The sequence below is a fragment of the Tenrec ecaudatus genome, chromosome 1 (genome assembly GCF_050624435.1).
Source record: "Tenrec ecaudatus isolate mTenEca1 chromosome 1, mTenEca1.hap1, whole genome shotgun sequence".
Taxonomy (NCBI): domain Eukaryota; kingdom Metazoa; phylum Chordata; class Mammalia; order Afrosoricida; family Tenrecidae; genus Tenrec; species Tenrec ecaudatus.
This window is the reverse complement of record NC_134530.1, coordinates 2,464,909-2,484,980: the sequence shown is the minus strand read 5'-3', so window position 1 is coordinate 2,484,980 and position 20,072 is coordinate 2,464,909. Positions and strand designations below refer to the sequence as shown.

Sequence of the window (20,072 nt, the reverse complement as noted above, 5' to 3'; positions counted from 1 at the left end):
AGTAGTGGAAATTTTGCTGCTTATCGCTAATGTGGGAGACACTTCCCCTCACCCCACACAGCTCTGCAGGACACACCTGGAGGAGGCGGAGAGGCCCGCTTGACTCTTATCTTTGTTTTGCTGTCTGTTCTTGGTTTCTACGTGAGGTTCTCCAGTTGCTACTGAATGAAGCAGCTAGCAGGAAGTAGCGCCTACTGAGGCAGTTCCACTAGGGCTTTCAAATACTCTTCTCCAACCCTCCTGATGATGTGTGTGGGTGCACACGTATGTGCTCATGTGCTCATATACCATAAATGTAACCCTTTGAAGTATAATGTAGCCCTTATCAGACTAGACTGGAAAACATTCCTAAAGGTAAAAACACAGACCTGGAACTATATAGGCTTTTCCTTTTTTGTCATTGCCTTTCTTTTTGTTTTTGTTACCACATATACTCATGTATAAGCTGAGTTTTTCAGCACATTTTTAATGCAGTTTTGTGGTAAAATTAAGTGCCTTTGCTGACATTAGGATCGGCTTATACTTGAGTATATATGGTATTTTTGTTGGATTTTGTTTGATCTTCTTTTGTTGTTATGTTTGGCTTTGCCTTGTTTTTGCACTTATTATTGTCTCTGCAAGTCTACCTAGATAAGGTAGGTGGGATAAACAATTTGGAGGAGAAAACAACTAACTGACAGTTGGAGGGTGGACACAGGAGAGGGGGAGGTGGGAGAAAGGAAGGGGGGGGGTGTCAACCAACCCAGGGACAAGGGAACAACAAGTGAACTAAAATCAATGGAGAGAAGGGTGTAGGATGCTTAGTGGAGCTTAATCAGGGCAATGTAACCTCGAGGAATTACTGAAACCTCAATGAAGGCCAAACATGATAGTGGGACAAGAAGAAAGTAAAAGGAAATACAGCAAAGAAATAGGAGGCAACAGACATTTATAGAGGTCTAAATATAGGCATGTATATATGTATGTAAGTATATTTATAAATAATGATAGGGAAGTAATCTACGTACTTACATGTTAAGTATTAAGGTAGCATATGGACATTGGACCTCCACTCAAGTACTCCCTCAACACAAGAACCCTTTGTTCTAATTATCGGGCATTCCGTGATGCTCGGCCTTCCCTACAAGCTCACTGAAGACAAAGCAGGTGCATAAGCAAATGTGGTGAAGAAAGCTGATGGTACCCAGCTATCAAAAGATATAGTGTCTGAGGCCTTAAAGGATTGAAGATAAACAAGCAGTCATCTAGCTGAGAAGCAACACATCCCACATGGAAGAAGCACTCCAGTCTGTGTGATCATGAGGTGTCAAAGGGATCAGGTACCAGGCACCAAAGACCCAGAACAAAAAAGAATATCAATGTGAATGAGGGGGAGTGCGAAGTGGAGACCCAAAGCCCCTCTGCAGACAATTGGACATCCCCTCACAGAAGGGTCACAAGGAAGAGATGAGCCAATCAGGGTGCAGTATAGCACTGATGCCACATACAACTTTCTTCTGGTTCTTTAATGCTTCCTCCCCACTACTATCATGGTCCCAACTCTGCCTTACAAATCCGACAAGACACTGCTACAGATAAGAGGGAATCTAGGAGAGATAGACCTCTCAGGACCAATAAGGAGAATTGAGATACCAGGAGGGGAAGGGGAAGGTGGGTGGAGAAAGGGGGAATTGATCACAATGATTGATTTAGAACATCCCCCTCCAAGGGGGACGAACAACAGAAAAGTGGGTGATGCTCACCTTCTTGACATGATCCCTGAAGACAAAATGGGTGCATAAGAAATGTGAAGAAAGGTGAGAATGTATGAAAATAATAATTTACAAATTATCAAGGGTTCGTGAGGGAGTGGGGTGGGGGAGGGAAGGGAAAAATGAGGAGCAGATACCAAGGGCTCAAGTAGAAAGCAAATGTTTTGAGGATGATGATGGCAACAAATGTACAAATGTGCTTGACACAATGGATGTATGGATGGTGATAAGAGTTGTACGAGCCCCCAACAAAATGAATTTTAAAAGAAAAATAATAATAATTTATAATTTATCAAGGGTTCATGAGGGAGGGAGAATGGGGGAAGGAGGGAAAAAATGAGGAGCTGATATCAAGGGCTCAAGTAGAAAGAAAATGTTTTGAGGATGATGATGGCAACAAATGTACAAATGTGCTTGACACAATGGATGTATGGATGGTGATAAGAGTTGTACGAGCCCCCAACAAAATGAATTTTAAAAGAAAAATAATAATAATTTATAATTTATCAAGGGTTCATGAGGGAGGGAGAATGGGGGAAGGAGGGAAAAAATGAGGAGCTGATATCAAGGGCTCAAGTAGAAAGAAAAGGTTTTGAGGATGATGATGGCAACAAATGTACAAATGTGCTTGACACAATGGATGTATGGATGGTGATAAGAGTTGTACGAGCCCCCAACAAAATGAATTTTAAAAGAAAAATAATAATAATTTATAATTTATCAAGGGTTCATGAGGGAGGGAGAATGGGGGAAGGAGGGAAAAAATGAGGAGCTGATATCAAGGGCTCAAGTAGAAAGAAAATGCTTTGAAAATGATGATGGCAACATATGTACAAATATGCTTGACATAATGGATGTATGTATGGATTTTGTGATAAGAGCTGTAAGATCCCCCCCAACAAAATTATTTTATAATTTAAAAAAAAAGAGCTGAGATGAAGGGCTCAAGTAGAAAGAAAATGTTTTGAAAATGTTGATGGCAACATATGTACAAATGTGCTTGATATAATTTTTTTTCGCCCCCCCCTGCCCTGCCAATGCTTGATATAATTGAATGATGGATTGTCATAAGATTTGTAAGAGCCCCATCTCCAGTAAAATGATTAATTAAATAAAAAAATGAAAAGTATACTGTAGGACAGTTTTCAGTAAAGTCACGGAGTTGTGGAAGTGGAAGTCATTACGTAATCAATTTCAGAACACTCTCATCCCCCCAATTAGATACCTAATGCTTATTAGCTGTCACTCCTCAGTCCCTTTCCCCAAGGACCTAATCTGGCGTTTCTTTGGATTTGTCTATTCTGAACATTTCAAGTGCACGGGATCTCACAAAACATCCTCCGTGACGGACTTATTTCATTTAGCAGAAAGGTATCAGGGCTCCATTCCTCTTGAAGGTTGAGCAGTGCTCCATTGTGTGGTGGACCACAATGTGAGGGCACACCTGGTTTGTTCCCCCTTTTGGCTATTGTGAAGAGCACAGGGTTTCCTTTTGGGGTGATAGAGCACATCCTAGAACCAGGCAGAGGTGGTGGCGGCACAGCATTGTGCACAAATACCACTGAATTGTACACTCTAAGGTGGTTAACACGATAATTACGTTCTGCATATTTTACACAGCACAAAACAATGAGATAAAAGTAGAAGCTGGAAAAGAACAGGCAGTTAAAACAAAGTTAATTTTCTCATTCCGATGTAGAATTCTGGAGAAATGTGTAGTAGGTGGTCAACCTTCATAATTAATACTATTTTTAATATTTCTATGCAAACATTCATTTATAATTACTTTTTTGGTTGTTTATCACATTCTTCTTCTTCTTTTAAATCATTTTACTGTGTGCTCACACAACTCTTATCACAATCTATACATCCATCCATTGTGCCAAGCACATTTGTGTATTTGTTGCCCTCATCATTTTCAAAACATCTTCTTCCTACTATAATTACATTTTACATAATTTTTGACTACCTGATCTTTTATAAATCATTTTATTGGGGGCTCTTACAGCTCTTATCACAATTCATACATATATCGATTATGTCAAGCACATGTGGACTACCTGATCTTTTTATGGGACAAAAAGGTCAACTGTTCTAGCTATCAGTTTTCTGCAAATAAACTCTGGTGGTGCTGTGCTGAAGCATTTAGCTGCTAATCAAAAGGAATGTGGTTCCAACCCAAACAGAGGGTCCTCGGGAGAAAGAGCTGGGGACCTGAGTCTATAAAAATTGGAACCTAGGGTCTGGAGGCTCAGGACCATTGTTTCAGGGGTAACCAAGGTACATTAGCATAACACAGTCTACAGAGACAGAGTTCTGCCTCCTACCCTGGGGAGTAGCTGCTAGGGTCTTAAAAACTCATGAGCAGCCTTGTAAAGTCGCTCCCGTCTAGAGGGAATAAGCGTGATGGGAACAGAAGACACATGGAAACAGCTAAACCACTGCACTGAGAGAACACGTGGACATCAGTCAAGAGACGACCAGATACAATTCATCCAAAGAAATCCTGGACCACGTGAACTTCAGCCTCCATGGTCCCAAGACCAGAAGAACTAGAAGGTGCCCAGCTACCATTACTCCATGCTCTGAAAAGGATTGCGTTGGGAGGTCCTTGATAGAGAGGGAGAGAACAATGAACAGAACTCAAAATCATAAAAAAGACCAAGCATATGGTCTGACAGAGACTGGGGACTGCTACGACCATGACCTTTACACAGTCTTCAACACTGGACTCAACGTAACAACAACTATGGGATGGCACGGGCCAGGAACTGGCCCCAGGGCACTGCACAACAACAATAACAAGGGCACTCTATGGGGTAGTTCTACTCTGGTCACCGTGAGTCATAACTGACCCAAAGACAACAACATCACATTCTGCACTTCTTAATAATAACATCGGAAAGAGAAAAGTTCTAGAAGGAAGATGTGGCTGGAGGCTGTGTGGACGTTTCTCTTTAGAGCTGGTCTCTGAAGAGGACGTGTCTCTTCAGTAGGCATGGGATGTTTCTCTGCTTCAATGAGATGACGAGAGCAGAAGAGTCATCGGAGGTTACAGGCCAATGTCAGAAAATTCTATTACTGGTCCTGACCTGTCCTCAGAACATAAGAGCTCAGCTCTCAGCTGGTACCAGGCCCTGTGACCTTGAGCATACTATCTCTCATCAGCTACCTCACCTGTGAGCAGGTAGGAACTATATCCCTGGAGCAGGGAGAGTACAGAGATAATATTAAATAACAGTGCCTGCCGACAGGTGATCCCGCCCCACCACAACTAGGGTCACTGGGAATGTCTGGAGATGGTGTCATCTCTGGAGGAGGGGTGCGGATGGAGACTAGACATACTGCTCAACACCCTACAGTGCAGAGGATGGCCCCACCCCAGGGAAGGATCTGGCCCCTACGTCAACAGTGCACAGTGGAGACCCTGAAAGAGGAAGTAGATTCAGGTTCCTTCTTCCCTTGCTAAGGGTGAATAAAACATGCTCAGTTAACTTAGCAGTGATAAACACCACTGCATAGTAACAAAGTATACAATCCGCATCAAAGTCAGAAAATAAGAAATTAAGTTAAACTACAGCCACAAAACATAAAAGACAGTCCTCAAAATTCTCACGACCATCGAGTTGATGGTCATAGTGAGCCTATCGGGCAGGGTAGAATGGCCCCCTTTGGACTTCCAATGCTCTAAACCTTTCTCCCAATGAGCAGCTGCCCATAGCAGTCCAACTCATAACTCATGACACCACCAGAGCCCCTATTGCTGTTAAGTGCTGGCAAGTTGGTTCAGCCTCATAGACAACTCTCAAAATACAACCCAATCCACTGCCATCGAGTCGATCCTGCCTCAAGGGACCCTATATGGCAGGGTAGAACTCTCCGTAGGTCTCAGAGACTGTAACTCTTCACAGGAGTAGACAGCTTCAACTTTCTCCCAGACAACTCTAAAAGGAGAAAAATAAACTAGAGGGGGTGGGGGTGAGAGGGAGGTCCAATCGTGAGCCTGCTATTGTTTTGGGGGACTCATGGTGATCCCAGGTGATGGATCAGACCTGCCCCATAGGGATGATTGTCATAGAAAAAGACTTTCCATGGCTTTCTTTTGAGGTGCCTGTAAGTGGGTTTGAATCAGGAGCCCTTCTGCTTGAGGTCTGTCACTGACCCGCCCCTGCAGGGGTTCCATGGTGAGTCATGTTGGTGGTGGATGCTGTGAGCCCCTGTAACAGAGCAGACCTGTCCCATGGGCTCTCCTTGGAACAGCTGGATGGGTTGGAACCACTGACTTTTTGGTTACAGAAGAGCGTTTAACCACTGTGCTACCAGGACTCCTAAAATGACATGAGACCCTTGTATAAAAGATACCCCGAGAGATGACTATCAAAAAAAAAAAAAGAGAGAGAGAGAGGGAGAGATGGCTATCTTCTCACAGGTTTAGAGTGAGCTGGGGGCTCGTTCTCTGGCTAGATAGAAAAGCCTTCACAGGGAACGATACCTTCCCCATTGAGACAGTCCAGTCCTCAGGGATTTAGGGAGGGCAAGCCCACACGACCTCACAAAGACCCAGGCACAGGAGGTGAAAAGCCAGCCAACGACCACAACAGGACAAGGTTAGTTATACAATAGTGCCTTTTGAGAAGGAATGAAGCACCGATAACACGCTCTGATGTGGACAGCCCTCTCAAATGCTGTCCTGCTCAGTGAGAGAAGTCAGGGAAGAAACGGCCAAATATTGTCTGATTTCATTCATATGAAATGTTTGGAACCCACTGCTGTGTTGATCCTGACTTACAGGGACCCTGTAGGACAGGGTACAACTGCCTCACAGGGATCCCGGGAAGTGGAAAGCCTTATCTCTCTCCCATGGAGTGAGTAGCTGGTGGATTTGAACCACTGACCATGCAGTTAGCCACAGAGTGCTTAACACACAGCACCACTAGGGCTCCCTTATGGAACTTCCACAACAGACTAATGCATGGAGACTAGAAGTGGATTAGTAGCAGCCAGGAGCAGGGGCACGGGAGTGGGGAGCTAGTTACTGCTTAAGGGGCACTGAGTTTCCATCTGGGGTGAAGACAGGTTTGTTAATATGCCAAGCGGTCACTGTGATCCAGTTGATTCTGACTCTCAGAGACCCTGCAGGACAGAGTGAAGATGCTCTCAGGGTTTTCTGTGATCCAGTTGATTCTGACTCTCAGAGACCCTGCAGGACAGAGTGGAGATGCTCTCAGGATTTCCTGTGATCCAGTTGATTCTGACTCAGAGACTCTGCAGGACAGAGTGGAGATGCTCTGAGGACTTTCTTTTAGAAGGAGACAGCTCCATCTTTCTCCTGAGGAGCAGCTGGTACGTTTGATTCATTGGCCTTTCAGCAGCTCGATGCTTAGCCAACTACGCCACTAGGGCTCCTTTGGAAATGTACTGTGTTACTGACTGTCTATTCCTGTGAAGGCTAATGCACTGAAGAGCCCACTTAGAAACAGTCAAAACGACAAGTTTCGTGTTATGTGTATATTTCACCACCTCAGGGCAGTTCTTCTTGTCCTGTGGGTCATTATGAATCAGAATGAACTTGATGGCACTGAGTGTGCTTTTTGTTTTTAATATATTTTACCGACATTTGTCCATTACTAAGGAGCACCGGTGGCGCTGACGTTTAGGCATCAGAATTGCCAGGTCAGTGGTTCAAACCCACCAGCTTCCCTTGGAGAGACAAAACCTGTCTGCTCTCATTAATTACAGTCTCCAGAAATCTTCTATAGGATCCCTTTGAGTCAGATGACAGTGGGTTTGGGTACGGCCATTTGTAGAAAGAAAGGCCTGGCAATCAACTTCTGAAAGCTAGCCAATGAACAACCTAAGGATCCCAATAGGTCCAATTCCCAATCTATCCGGGGGACGGAGCACGGCTGGGCAATGTTTTGCTTAGCTCTGTGTAGCTTCCCCATGAATCAGGGGCCTACTCTCCGCTGTTAACAATAACAAGGTTGTCAGGACCTTCTGTTAAATCACAATAAATAATGCTGCTGCTGGGTGCTACTTGATGGAGTCTGTTGAGACTCATGTGACCCCATGGGAAAGAGCAGAGGCCCCACAGGAGTCCTGGTGGCACAGGAGATGAACTGCTACCTGAAAGACAGGCTTGCAGCCTGGTGGCATAGTGGGTTATGCATTTGGCTGCTAACAGCATGGTCAGCATTTCAAAACTATCAGCAGCTCAGTGGGTGAGGCTTTCTACTCCCAGAATCTTGGGAACAGGGGCACTTCCACTCTGTCCATGGCTGTGGGTTTGGTCTGGATACTTTCCTATGCATAAAAGACTTCCAATACATTGAAATATCTTTTGAAATAATAAACCAGTAATAACAATAATTACTATCTAGTTGTGCTTCACAGAGTAGTGCCCATTTGTTAGTACAAACCTTTGTAGGCACCTCACACCTTTATAACAATAGGCTTTCCTGGGTTGGGAAGGTGTCCTGGTGGTGCAGTGGGTTAAGCTGCTCACCGAAAAATCAGCCATTCGGTGGGGGAAAGATGAGACTGTCTGTTCCAGTAGGGACGTACAGCCAGAAACCAAGAGTTTCCATAAGCCGGACTCATGTGGATTGGGGCTATGCCCAGAGGCAGTGAGAATGGGTGTCACGTGGCACCTGACTTTATATTTCCCACAACAAACTGTTTTAAGAAAGGAAAGAAATAAATTCCCCAGACAGTTGACTTAGAAATGGGGTTTTCCATGTGCTTGACACGATGGATGTGTGTATGGATTGTGATAAGAGTTGTACAAGTCCCCAATAAAATGATTTCTTAAAAAAGAAAAAGAAATGGGGTTTTCCTTCTGGGAAGTTTCAGACATTCCCCAGATGATGCTCACTTCCTGTTCTCCTGGACTTTGGAGAGTCCGGATGCTTCATCGAGAGAAAGACCCGTAAAGAGTTACAGTCTGGGAAACTCCCAGGGGACATTCTAGCCTGTCTGCAGGGTCACGGTGTGTTGGCATCGACCAGGGGACAGTGCATGTGGTTTGGGTGTGAGTGGCTTCATTAGAAACGGCAGGCCTGGGAAGGAGACCCTCCCTGAGCACTCCTGAGTGAGGGCCCGAGTAAGGCGCAGGCGGAGTGTCAGGAGGTCCCCCGTGGGTCTACTTCCTATTTGCACAGTGATAATAGGTTGATTGATGTCCTCTCATATCACCAAAAGGTTCACACATGATGGGGCCACGGCATCACTGTTCTCATCCACAGAAGACGAGAGTCCATCTTTATTTTTTCACCTCTGTACCAATTTATTGTTCTCACTTAATAAGCATTAATATTACTTAATAAACCCCAAACTAAACCCACTGCCATTGAGTTGATCCGACTTACAGAGACCCTATGCAGGGTTCCCGAGACTCCTCTTTCTCCCGAGGAGCAGTAGGTGGGTTTGAATTGCCGACCCTGTGTGTAGTAGCCCAGTGCAGATCCCACAGCCCGGCCAGGGCTCTAATACTTTATCCTAACAATAAACTGACACATCTCGCTCGCTGAAAAGTTGGCGGTTTGAAGGAGGAAGGCCTAGCAATTGTTCCTGTAAAGACTAAGCCAAACCCAAATTGAGTAGATTCCGACTCACAGTGATCCTATAGGACGCAGTAGATTACTGAGACGGTAAATCTTTCTGGTGGCAGGCAGCCTGATTTTTCTCCTGCAAAGCAGCCAGTGGGTGTAAACCACTAACTTTTTGGTTAGCAGCCAGCACTTAACCTACTGCCCCTCCAGGGCTCTTTATAAAATAGCATGCTATTAATAATATTATAAGCCCAAACAGACGTTTGACAAACTGATATTGGAGATGAACCATACCGAACTGTTTTGACTTATGTACAAAGTTGGTTTAAAGTGCGACTTAGGCCCGGCACTTGTTTGAGACTGGGGACTGCTCATATATGATGTTTGCACATCCAAATCACATACTGTCTTAGTTCACAAGGCAGTTGTAGTGTGGCTGGATATTAAGTGATATGTGAATATGTACCAAAAAATACATATGCTGTTTTACCAGCTTTTACATGCACAGCTCGGTGGTATGATCATCAAGCTGGGAAATTGTCACCACTATCCGTGGCCAAGTGTTTTGGCACCCGTAACATAAATCCCACCTCCCGTCTGTCAGTGTGTGGTCCTACGGTGGCTTCTACGATGCTCTGATGCTGGAAGCTGAGTCACTGACATTTCAAATACCAGCAGGGGCATTCAAGGTGAATGAGTTTCAGGAGAACTTCCAGGCTACAACGAGACTAAGAAGAAATGCCTGGCTACCTACTTTTGAAAATCTGCCAATGAAAACCTTCTACAGGCCCACAGAATGTTGCCCAAGAGAGAGCTGGAAAGCAAGCCCCCTCTGTTGGAAGGTGCTCAAAAGGCCCACTGTCACAGAATTGAGCAGACCAAGCATCAGGAAGATGGCACGGGATTGAGCAGTGCTTTGTTCCGTTATGTGTGGGCTCATTGTGAGCTAGAGTCCATATGGTGGCTGCTAAAAATAACAACCGTTCACGTGCCCACTGCAACCCATGGCCAGTGGTGCGGTGCTGAACTTGGAGGGTAGAACGGAGACACAAGCCTGTGGAGGAGAGGAAGCAGGAAAAGATGCAATTGGGCAGGTGTTAATTGAGGAGGGTACCTCTCTGGCGAAGATACCTCAGCAATACAAGAGTACAGGTGGAAGAGCACAGGCCATCATCAGGAGAGAGAGGAAGAGGCAGGGAGGTAAGAGAGGGGCAAAGGGATGTCCTGTGGAGTCATTCTCATGATGAAACCAGCCCATGGTTTTGGATGAGCTCTGGCAACAACAGAGCCCCAGTGAGAACAGAACAAAGCAAAGTTGGTGGCCGGCCAGCCAGGCGAGTCTGACTGCCCAAGGGTCAGGGGAGAACTGTGCTCCACAGGCTTTTCAAGACTGACTAGGTCACCAGGACTTTCTTCTGAGGTACCTTGGGTTGCAACACTCAAAGTTAACTGTTAATGGCTAACAATGCACTGCCCAAAGAATTCAGATTCCTAATACATCAAACCAAACCGAATCGAAACGAAAACCTATTGCTGTGGAATTGATTCTACTACAGAAGGACCCACATGACAGGCTAGAGTTGCTGTTAAACACTGGGCTTATACTAACCTCAAGGATGGCAGTTCAAACCCACCACGTGAGAAAGAGAAGCAGTCTGCTTCGGTAAAGATTTGGCGCCTCAGAAACCCTAGGGAGTTTTTCTCTGTCCTACAGGGTTACTTTGAGTTGGGATCGCCTCATCGTGCAGTGCAGTGGGGCACCCGGGCAGATCGCCAGGTCTTTCCTCCCAGGGAGCAGCTGGGTGCGTTTGAAATGGGACACCCCAGGGTTCCTTGGGTTCCTGCTTAACAACAACAACAACAACAGAAACCTCTGCTACTGAGTCCATTCAAACTCCTACAGACCCTCTGAAACTGTAAACCTCTGCGGGGGCAGCCAGCTTCATTTTTCTCCCTCAGAGCGATTGGTGGGTTTGAACCACTGACCTAATGTTTCCTCCATAGCTGTTGGGGTGAAAACCTCAGCTGCCGGCTGCACCTCAGCCTGGAGTCCCTCCTACCTCAACCACTTCTCACAGACAATACCTCTCACAATGGCTTGCACCTAAAAGAAACCAACCTGAACAAAGAAGGGGCCTGAAAAGGAAGTGAGTCCAGAACAGAGGTGGAAGGTAGGTTTTATCTCGCAGGTCCACGCTCCAGTTACCAGACACATTGGGGCAAGAGTCATGAGGGAATTTCCGTCTTTGCTACCACGCCTTAAGACAAGGACTCAGGGATGATGAGCATGCGTGTGGGGGTGGTGACAACTCAGAGGGGATGAAGGAGGGAGTGGTCTGGAGTCCCCTGTCCTGATCCAATGTTCACTGGGGCTGTGACCTCTGGTAGTCCGAGTCCCAGCTGTTCCATTAGTCAAATGAGCTCATAAGAATCTCTACAGCTTTCCGAAAACGTCCTTGCTGGAGGGTGTCATGGGTTCGACTGCAAACTGTGGTAAGGTCTGAGGTTCAAGCCCACCCAGGACCTTCACGGGAGAAAGACCTGGGATCCGCTCCTGTAATGAAGGGATGCAAACCCACTGCCGTCAAGTCGGATTCTGAAGCATAGCAACTGTAGGGACAGAGCAGAACTGCTCCACAGGGTTTGGGGGTGAGGGGGGGACCTTGAACGGCTGACTTCAAGGTTGGCAGCTACTGCACCACCAGAAAAGCCTTTCTCTGTCACCTGGTGTCCCTCTGAGTGGACATGGACTTGATGGCACTCAATACCAGCAGGCAGAGGATGAGATGAGAGAAAGGCTGTCCTGAGGCTGGCTTGGCCAAGGGCCCAAAAAGCAAGCTGGGATGTCGAGCGAACGCTGTTAACTATGTGACATGCCCGTCCTCGCAATGCCCAGAAGGACCCCACCTCCCCCTGGAGAAGGCGCCCTGTGATTTGTCCATTGGGTCGCTATCAAACAGCAGTGCTGATTACGGTAACTGAGCAGGAAACGCAACAGCATGCTGGACGCTCACCGCAAAGTTAACAGTGGTTTCCTGTGTGTGTGTAAGGGGCGGGCGGGGGTGCGCGGGAATCTGTATTTCCCCCTCCCGCGCTCAATGGCTTTTTATAAAGATGTGACCTTTTCAACCCGACGCCGGCCCAAGGGACAAGTGTTTCCGCCACGAGGTCTCAGTGACCCCAGCCCTCCTGCCCGAGCTGCCCCGCGCCCCTGGGTGGCCCCGATCCCGGAAGCCGCTCTCAAAGGCGCCAGTGACCGCACACATTGGGACAATAACCACGAGGGAATCGCCCTCGTTGCCCCTCGAAGCCCCGCCGCCCGAGGTCGCCCCGGACTGAACGAAGCCACTCGAGGTGGCCCTGCCAGGGACTGAGCCACCGCCGTGCGAGGTCGCTTGGTCGAACGAAGGCCCCGCCAGCTGCTGTCCCAGCTCTGACCGGACGAGCCCCTCTACGCCCGAGAGCCCCCACGGACTTGGGGATCCATCACCCCGCCGTCAGCAGCCACCCCTCAGACTGAAGCGGACTGACCGCCCGCGGTCATCTCCCTGACAGAGCTACCGCCGCCGCCGCCCGAGGTCACCCCTCTCCCTGAAGCAGCCATCCACGCCCAGCCCAGGTCGCCCCTCTGATCGAAAGCGCCACACGCAGCCTCCCGCGATCCGTTTTTTCACAGGACCCACCTGGCCGCCGCGCCTCTGCCGCCGCGCCTCTCGCCGCCGCGCGCCTCGCGGTGGGACACGCCCCGCGGAGGAACTCGGCGGAGCACAAGCCCCACCCCGGCCTCACCCGAGGGCGACGGATCTACTTCTCTTAAAGGGCCAGGCGTCTCCAGGAGGGCCTGCACTTCGCTGGGCCACCTCGCGGTTGGATACACGCGAGAGTCAAAAGGGATGGCGGCCGTCATCTCTTGACAGGCTACTTTTCTGTGTTGCTTAGCAACCGCTGGCCGGCCTCTGACGCCATTGGCTGCCGGCTGTGGTCCGAGTGGCCGAAGCGTTAGGCGGGTCCTGAGGCTAAGTAGCCGCCCCGGAGACAAGAACTGGAGGGCGGGGCCTGAGCGCACGGGGCGGGGCCTCCCGGTGCGAGCGGCTGTGGGCGGGACCTGGCCGCAGGGTCGGCGCCGTCAGTTGCCAGGAGGCGGGGCCGTCCGTTGGCCTGGGGGCGTGGCTAGGCCTGGGACGGGGCTGGCGGTGGGCGGGTGTGGGGCGCGGCCCCGGCCGGGCGGGCGACATTGGTTGGGGTGCGGCCGAGGGGCGTGGCGCGGGAGGCGCCGTTGGTTGGCCGGCGGGTGGGCGGGGGCGGGTCATGGCCCTGCTGCTGTGCCTGGGCCTGACTGCGGCGCTGGCCAGCGGCTGCCTGCACTGCCACGGCAACTTCTCCGACAAGTTCTCCTTCTATCGCCACCACGTGAACCTCAAGTCCTGGTGGGTGGGCGACATCCCCGTGTCGGGCGCGCTGCTCACCGACTGGAGCCAGGACACTATGAAAGAGCTGCATCTGGCCATCCCCGCGGAGATCAGTGAGGGCCGAGCGGCCACGCAGGACCGACCTTACATCCCAGAGTGCCGTCCCCCAGAATCCTGGCCCCAGGACCTCCGAGCCTCCTTGCCCATTAAACCAGGCCCCAGACTGCAGAACCCAGGCCGCCTCTCTAGCCCCTGTTCCCCAGATGGCCTAACCCTTGCCCGGCCCCTTGATCTCACAACCCCAGCCCCAGTTATCCTGGACCCTGTACCTCGGATTACCAGCCCCCGCCAGCCCCCACATCTCGCCCCGCCCCAGTCCTTTGCTCCCCAGTTCCCCACCCTCGAGGCTCCAGACCTCAGAACCGGGGGAGAGGGGCTCCCAGACACTAGGCTGCTTGCCCAGGGCCTTCCCTTCCGGTCCCCAGCTCAGGAGAAGCTCGAGGAGGTGGCCAGCACAGTGTATCGGCGGATGGATCAGCTGTACCAGGGGAGGATGTATTTCCCAGGTAAGGGGGAGAGGAGACAGGGCTCAGGCCCTGGAACCGCCCACCCCTACAGAGACACATGCATGTTGCCAGAAGCCCACCCGCCACCTCTGCCTCACCCACCAGGGTACTTCCCCAATGAGCTCCGAGCCATCTTCCGGGACCAAGTGCACCTCATCCAGAACGCCATCATTGAGAGTGAGCAGAAGGGGAGGGTAGCGAGTGAAGGGGGGCGGGACCTCAGCAGGGCGGGAGCCTCAGGTGCACCTCACTCGGGACACCATCACTGAGAGTGGCCAGGAGGGTGCCGAGAAGAGGGCAGAGACACGTGTGTGTCCCTCAGGGCTGAACTTTTTGAAGCTGGTGCAGGATACTGAGCCACACAGGCCCTGGTAGTTGGGATAGGTCTGGGGGGGGGCGGTCGGGAAGGGACAAGTGGAGGAAGGGGGAACAGCAGTCCCCAATAAGCACCACCACCTACCTCCCTTCCTGGCACCTGGAGGGCTGAGAAGCCCAGGCCAGGGGCACCGCCCCTGTTACCTGGGGGACCAGCACCCACCCTGGCTGTCCTCTTGTACCCCACAGGCCGCATCGACTGCCAGCGACACTGCGGTAAGTGGCAGCCTGTGCAGGTGGGCAGGTTGCTGCAGCAGGCCTGGTCCAGGGGACTCGCCACCTGTCTGTGTTGCAGGCATCTTCCGGTATGAGACTATCTCCTGCAACAACTGCACCAACTCACATGTGGTCTGCTTCGGCTACAACTGCGAGTAGGGCTTTCAGGCCTGGGCTGGGTGCTCCCTTGGGTGCATAGGGTCCCCCACTCAGCCCATGCCACTCCCTGCAGATCGTCGGCGCAGTGGGAGCAAGCTGTGCAGGGCCTCCTTGGGTACATGTGAGTCCGGTCCTGGGGTGGCTGCTGGGCTCAGGGAGGGGACACCAAAACCACCACAGCCTGACCCAAGCCCCTCTGTTACTGTAGAAGTACGTGGCACAAGTAAGTCTCCTTCCCACAAATGGGACACGGTATCAGAGGTTATGTGTGGGCATGCCCTCTTGGGGTGAGTATGTGCTAGGCAGTCCCAGGGAGGGACCACGGTGGGGGGAGGGGGGCTCTACCCACTACCTCTAGGGCCTCTCTACCCTATACCCCTGTGGCTTTGCACCTCCTGGCCTGCAGGCTGGGGCTCACTACACAATGGCCTCCAGGCTCGGGCTAGGCCTTGAGCTCGGGCTCTGACTGGGCCCTTGTGTCTTTCAGACAGGACACCAACCACAGGTAAGGCTGCTGGCCTACCTTTTGGGGGAGGGCTCAGTGGAAGGGATGGTGGGGGCACCTGAGGGACACTGCCGGGAGGGAGTTCTCTGTACCTGAACATGCCTGAAGCCACCTCTGCCTGATGCCACCCATGGGACCATTCCATAAACCAACCATGCACTCCTCTCCACTCGGCCCGCTGGACAGACCCACCCCAGCTTTGTGAGTGACCCCCAACCCCAACCCCTGCATTTACCAACAGCACCCCCAGGCCCTCCGGCAACTTCCCCCCATCCCAACCACATGGGCGTCGATGGTGTCCTTTCAGCTTGATCTCACCGAGCTTCACGTGTCTGGAGCCACCGCACCTGGCCAACCTGACGCTGGAGAACGCCTCTGAGTGTCTGACCCAGCACTGATCGCGCGGCTCCCTCCCGGGGGCAGGGCGGACTCAGCAAGTCGGCTGGCTGGCTAGCCGGCCAGACCCTCGTGGAGCAGGCTCCTGGATGCCCCAGGGCCCACATGCAGCCTGGCTGGCACGTGGGCCAGGAGGTGGCTTTTGTATATAAGTAGTATCGGCTCCCCAGGATCCCAGCGCTGCGCTGGGTGATTAAACTGCCCTGTATTTCTGTCGAGGACTTCTAACCGCCCTGGTATATTTGTTGAGGGCGTCTTGTCGACCATCAGCAGGTCTGGGAGTGAGTCCACTTTAGGCCAGTTGGTGACAGGGTGGCTGATGGCCCCAGGGCCAAACCCTAGAATGAGTCTTGAATGTCTGAAACAGGGCCCTCCCTGAGCAACACAGGCTTTCTGTGCCCTGGGGTTGGGAGTCTCTGGAATTTGCGTGTCCCCCACCTCCCCAACTCATGGCACAGGCCACACAATAGTGGGTAGCAACAAAGGGTAGAGCTGAACATTTTGAAGCAGGTGTGGGGACCCACCCATCCAGGTCTTGCTACCAGGACCTAGAGAGACACCACAGGGAGCCTCTCCCTGTCCCATGCAGTCCATGTCCTGTGCTGGGCTCCAGGAGCCAGATGTCTGTCCCCTCCCCACCCCAGAGCACATTTCAGAGCCCCACTGAGCACACAGCAGTAACCTGGCGCCCACCCATGGTGGCGAGTGTGGCAGGGACTGGCCATTGCTGAGGACCCAGGGGCTCCCCCAAGGGGGCAACAGCACACAGAGGAGCACACACGGGGGCTCAGGCAGGAGCCTTGAGGTGTAAACATCTGTTTTGCAATTTTATTGGATCATCTTGACACAAAATCATTACAGCAGCGTGATATGTCTCTCCTGTATACGGGAATGTCGATAGCAAATAAATTCTTATGTAACACATCATACAATTTCAAAATTCTAGAATCACTGCACAGGATTCTGTAATAGATTATTCTACATGCTAAAGTGACAGTTTTCATCAGAAAGACGTTAAAATGTCATCAAGGACCAGCATCTCTGAGGGGAAGCCCCCCTCCTCCCTCTGTGAGCCGGCCGGCCGGCCCAGAAGCCAAGACCCCTCCTGCTCCAGAGGCAGTGTGCCGGGCGGGATCCAGTGTGCTGAGCGGGCTATGGCCCAGGGTAAGGGGCCCATGAGAAGTGCAACCCACTCAGCCACTGCCCCGGGCTCTCCCAACAGCTGCAAGTACAATTAGAGACAACCTTTCGGTGTGGACAAGGTGGGGGGCACCCCACAATGAAGCAAACAAGACACACTGAACAGAAAAAACAAAGCAACAAGGGCCTGCTCCCTGTCTCGTCAGTGATTCTGAGCAGAACGTTCTGCCAACCTGCGGGATTGCACCCCACCCACAGGCGGCAGCCCCTCACCCACCCTGACATCCATGCCCTCCACTGCAGTGGGACCCTCGGTCAGGGACCCAGGGATACACAAGGGACAACAACCCACACAACTGTCCTCTCAGAATGGTGTTCTGGAGACAGGGTGGACGTGTTGACCATAACGACTAACCCAGACGGTTCTCCACTGCCAGACACCACTGGTCTAGATGCCCCGGACTCTGAGGAATTGCGTGTCTTTATGGACGACGTTAGGGCGTGGGGATGAAGAGGGCACCATCTACCCTCCCTCCCCCTGGTGCCCAGAGCAGCAGTCACTTCTGAGGTGGCCCTGACAGACAGGGTGTCACGCCAGTGTGGGGCAGGAGGAGCCCTCCCCCCCTCCGCCAACTGGCTGTAGGAGCCCGAGTGGAAACAGGCTTCTTGCTGGAAGAGAAGAATCCAAGTCAAAAGTAAGATAAACCAAAACGACGTGTAACTTGGGGAGGACTGAAATGAAGCACACGGCCAGACACAGCATGTGCGGACAGAGGGGAGGTGGTGCTGTCCACTGTCCACCCAAGGGCGGCGAGGCAGCAGCGCTCAGCACTGGGCCAGCGTCCCCTTCATCTCATCCAGCAGGTTGCCCAGCAGGGTCGGATCGCTGCACTTGCCGTCGACAGACACGGAATTCTCCCCCTGGGAAGGAGACAGCCATCGGTGTTGACAGAGAACCAACATTACAGCGGATGGTCTGGCAGCTCCATCACGTGGAGGCTACAGCCCGCCTGCCCCGGAGATGGAGCCATGAGACGGAGCGCGGCCAGAGGATGCTGGAAATCCAGGGGTCCAGAGGCACGGGGCCAGCAACAAGAAGGAGGAATGCTGAAACTTGAGGAAGCAGGCGGGCAGGGAACGGAGGGCGGGACTAGAAGCTGCCCCACGCTGACAAGGAGTTTGCCAGAGAAATCAGCCCCCTGAAGTTGTCTAGAGGCCTTGGGTCCACCCGGGCTGAGCAGGAGAGGGCTCAGCCTGAGGACACCCCAAAGCTGCTGGAGGAGGAATTCACAGACCACCTTTGCCCAAGAAGCCTGAACCTAACTGGGTAGAAAGGCTGGTGGAACAAGCCAATGTCCTCCAGGGGATTCAAACAAGACTTACAGGTCTCATGGCATTTAGAACATCCAGGACATGATCCAGGAAGGTGCTACACGCATCCATGAAAGACCATCACCAGACACCAGCTCCACAATGAGACAAAGGTTGGAATGATCTGGTAAGAGCTTAACAAAATCTGCTAGAAATGCTCCAACTAGCAATCATGAACGAACAGAAAAAAAAATCTCGGCAAGGATGAGAGTGTGAAAGCAGTCGGAAGGCTGCTAAATAAATAAATAAACAAACCCTTTGAAAAACAAATGAGCGATTGGAAATCTTAGAACTGAAGACACTTCTCTGACTGCACAGGCTGGTATAACAGATAGGACAACAGGGTGGGAGACATCACTCAGGTAAACAGAGGAAACGGGACAGTGAGAGAGACCCCCCCTCCGCCCCCAGTGACGAGCACCTCAGAGACTTGCAACGTGGCTGGGATCCCGGCAAGAGAGAATAAAGTCGGTGCTAAAACAAACTAACAAACCCACTTAACTCAGCCCCAAACTGCAGAGACTCAAGACGCTTAACAAACTCCCCACAGCAACAACCAAGGAGGCCCAGACACGCTGTCATTGGACTGCTGGAACCCAAAGGCAGCGAGCACACCTCAAAGCAGCCAGCGGCATTTGCTGTTGAGGAACCCAAGATGGGAGTGTGCACACCCGACGGATGTCTCACGGTGGGTCAAGCCTCCCCCACCCCCTGCCGTGTTTCGGGTTCTGTCCGATGTGGCAGCTGGAGCCACATTTGACCCCAATGCATCTGGAATCCCGTATCTCGAGCAAGTGAGCAAGACTGTTTTTGAGCTGAAGGTTCTCCGAGGCTGTGATCTATGGCCCAGTGGCACCTCCAGTGACAAGCACAGGAAGGCTGAGCCGTGAGGAGGCCGTGAGTGCTCTCCAACCAGGCCTCGGTTCCTGGCCCAGCGCACCAGACAAGGATGTGGACGAGTACAGGGTGCCTGGTGCTGGAGTGGATCTGACCTGCTTCCCACTCTGCTCTAGCCTGACAAGTTGGAGGGACACAATGAATTGGGGGTGTTTGTCTTTGCCTTTTAATTCTGCAATGACTCCTTGTTTCAAGGCTGCTAAATAAATAAACTCTTTGAAAAACAAAAACAGCCAGAGGTAAGCGATGCACCCCTTCTACCCCACTGAAAACATGAGCTCAGTCGGCATAGAGTACCACAGGCGGCTCACCTTCTTCAGCAGGAGGCACACATGGTGGCCCTGGACGGAGCGGCTGTACATGGAGGCGCAGGAGTCCACTCGCTCCACAACTGCAACACACAGATGGGCGGGTGAGGTCCCAGATACCGCAGCTGCCCACTACCCAGGAGGGGCAACACAAGGGCAGCAGGGGTGCCGGCTGTGAGGAGAGCTGGCGGGCACCAGTGTGGGATGAGGCGGCGAAAGAAATGCTGTACCGGAAAAATGGTGGTGGAAACAGATCTTTGCTAGAAGGTTCTGGAAGGACATGGTGATGCCGTCCACCTTGATGGAGCTCATGCCCAGGTCCCCAGACTCCAGCAGCTTGGCAAAGGCATCGCTGTGGAGAGGACACGGGCAAGGGATGGAAGACAGGCCTGCACTGGGGGCGGGAGGGGTGTGACCAGGAGGCCGCAT

The 20,072-nt window shown here is 51.5% G+C and overlaps 3 protein-coding genes across 3 annotated transcripts in view; 1 reads left to right on the top strand and 2 right to left on the bottom strand.

Moving 5' to 3' along the window:
- MOB3A (MOB kinase activator 3A) overlaps positions 1–13,220 on the bottom strand; it is a 30,988-nt gene extending 17,768 nt beyond the window's left edge. Inside the window, exon 1 of the mRNA XM_075544703.1 lies at positions 12,985–13,220. Coding sequence (XP_075400818.1) covers positions 12,985–13,208 — 224 coding nt within the window. The 5' untranslated portion in view covers positions 13,209–13,220. The remainder of the gene's footprint in view (positions 1–12,984) is intronic.
- Positions 13,221–13,609: 389 nt separating this feature from the next.
- On the top strand, positions 13,610–16,203 carry IZUMO4 (IZUMO family member 4). Its single transcript, XM_075535359.1, has 7 exons — positions 13,610–14,276; positions 14,382–14,453; positions 14,841–14,867; positions 14,947–15,022; positions 15,100–15,147; positions 15,235–15,732; positions 15,839–16,203. The coding sequence occupies exons 1-6, from the start codon at positions 13,610–13,612 to the stop codon at positions 15,251–15,253; spliced, it is 909 nt and encodes a 302-aa protein (XP_075391474.1). The 3' UTR covers positions 15,254–15,732; positions 15,839–16,203.
- A 524-nt stretch (positions 16,204–16,727) lies between these two features.
- Positions 16,728–20,072, bottom strand: part of AP3D1 (adaptor related protein complex 3 subunit delta 1) — a 28,419-nt gene continuing 25,074 nt past the window's right edge. Inside the window, exons 30-32 of the mRNA XM_075544700.1 lie at positions 19,874–19,995; positions 19,647–19,726; positions 16,728–17,988 (exon numbers count right to left, since the gene is read on the bottom strand). Of these exons, the coding sequence (XP_075400815.1) occupies positions 17,893–17,988; positions 19,647–19,726; positions 19,874–19,995 (298 nt within the window). The 3' untranslated portion in view covers positions 16,728–17,892. The remainder of the gene's footprint in view (positions 17,989–19,646; positions 19,727–19,873; positions 19,996–20,072) is intronic.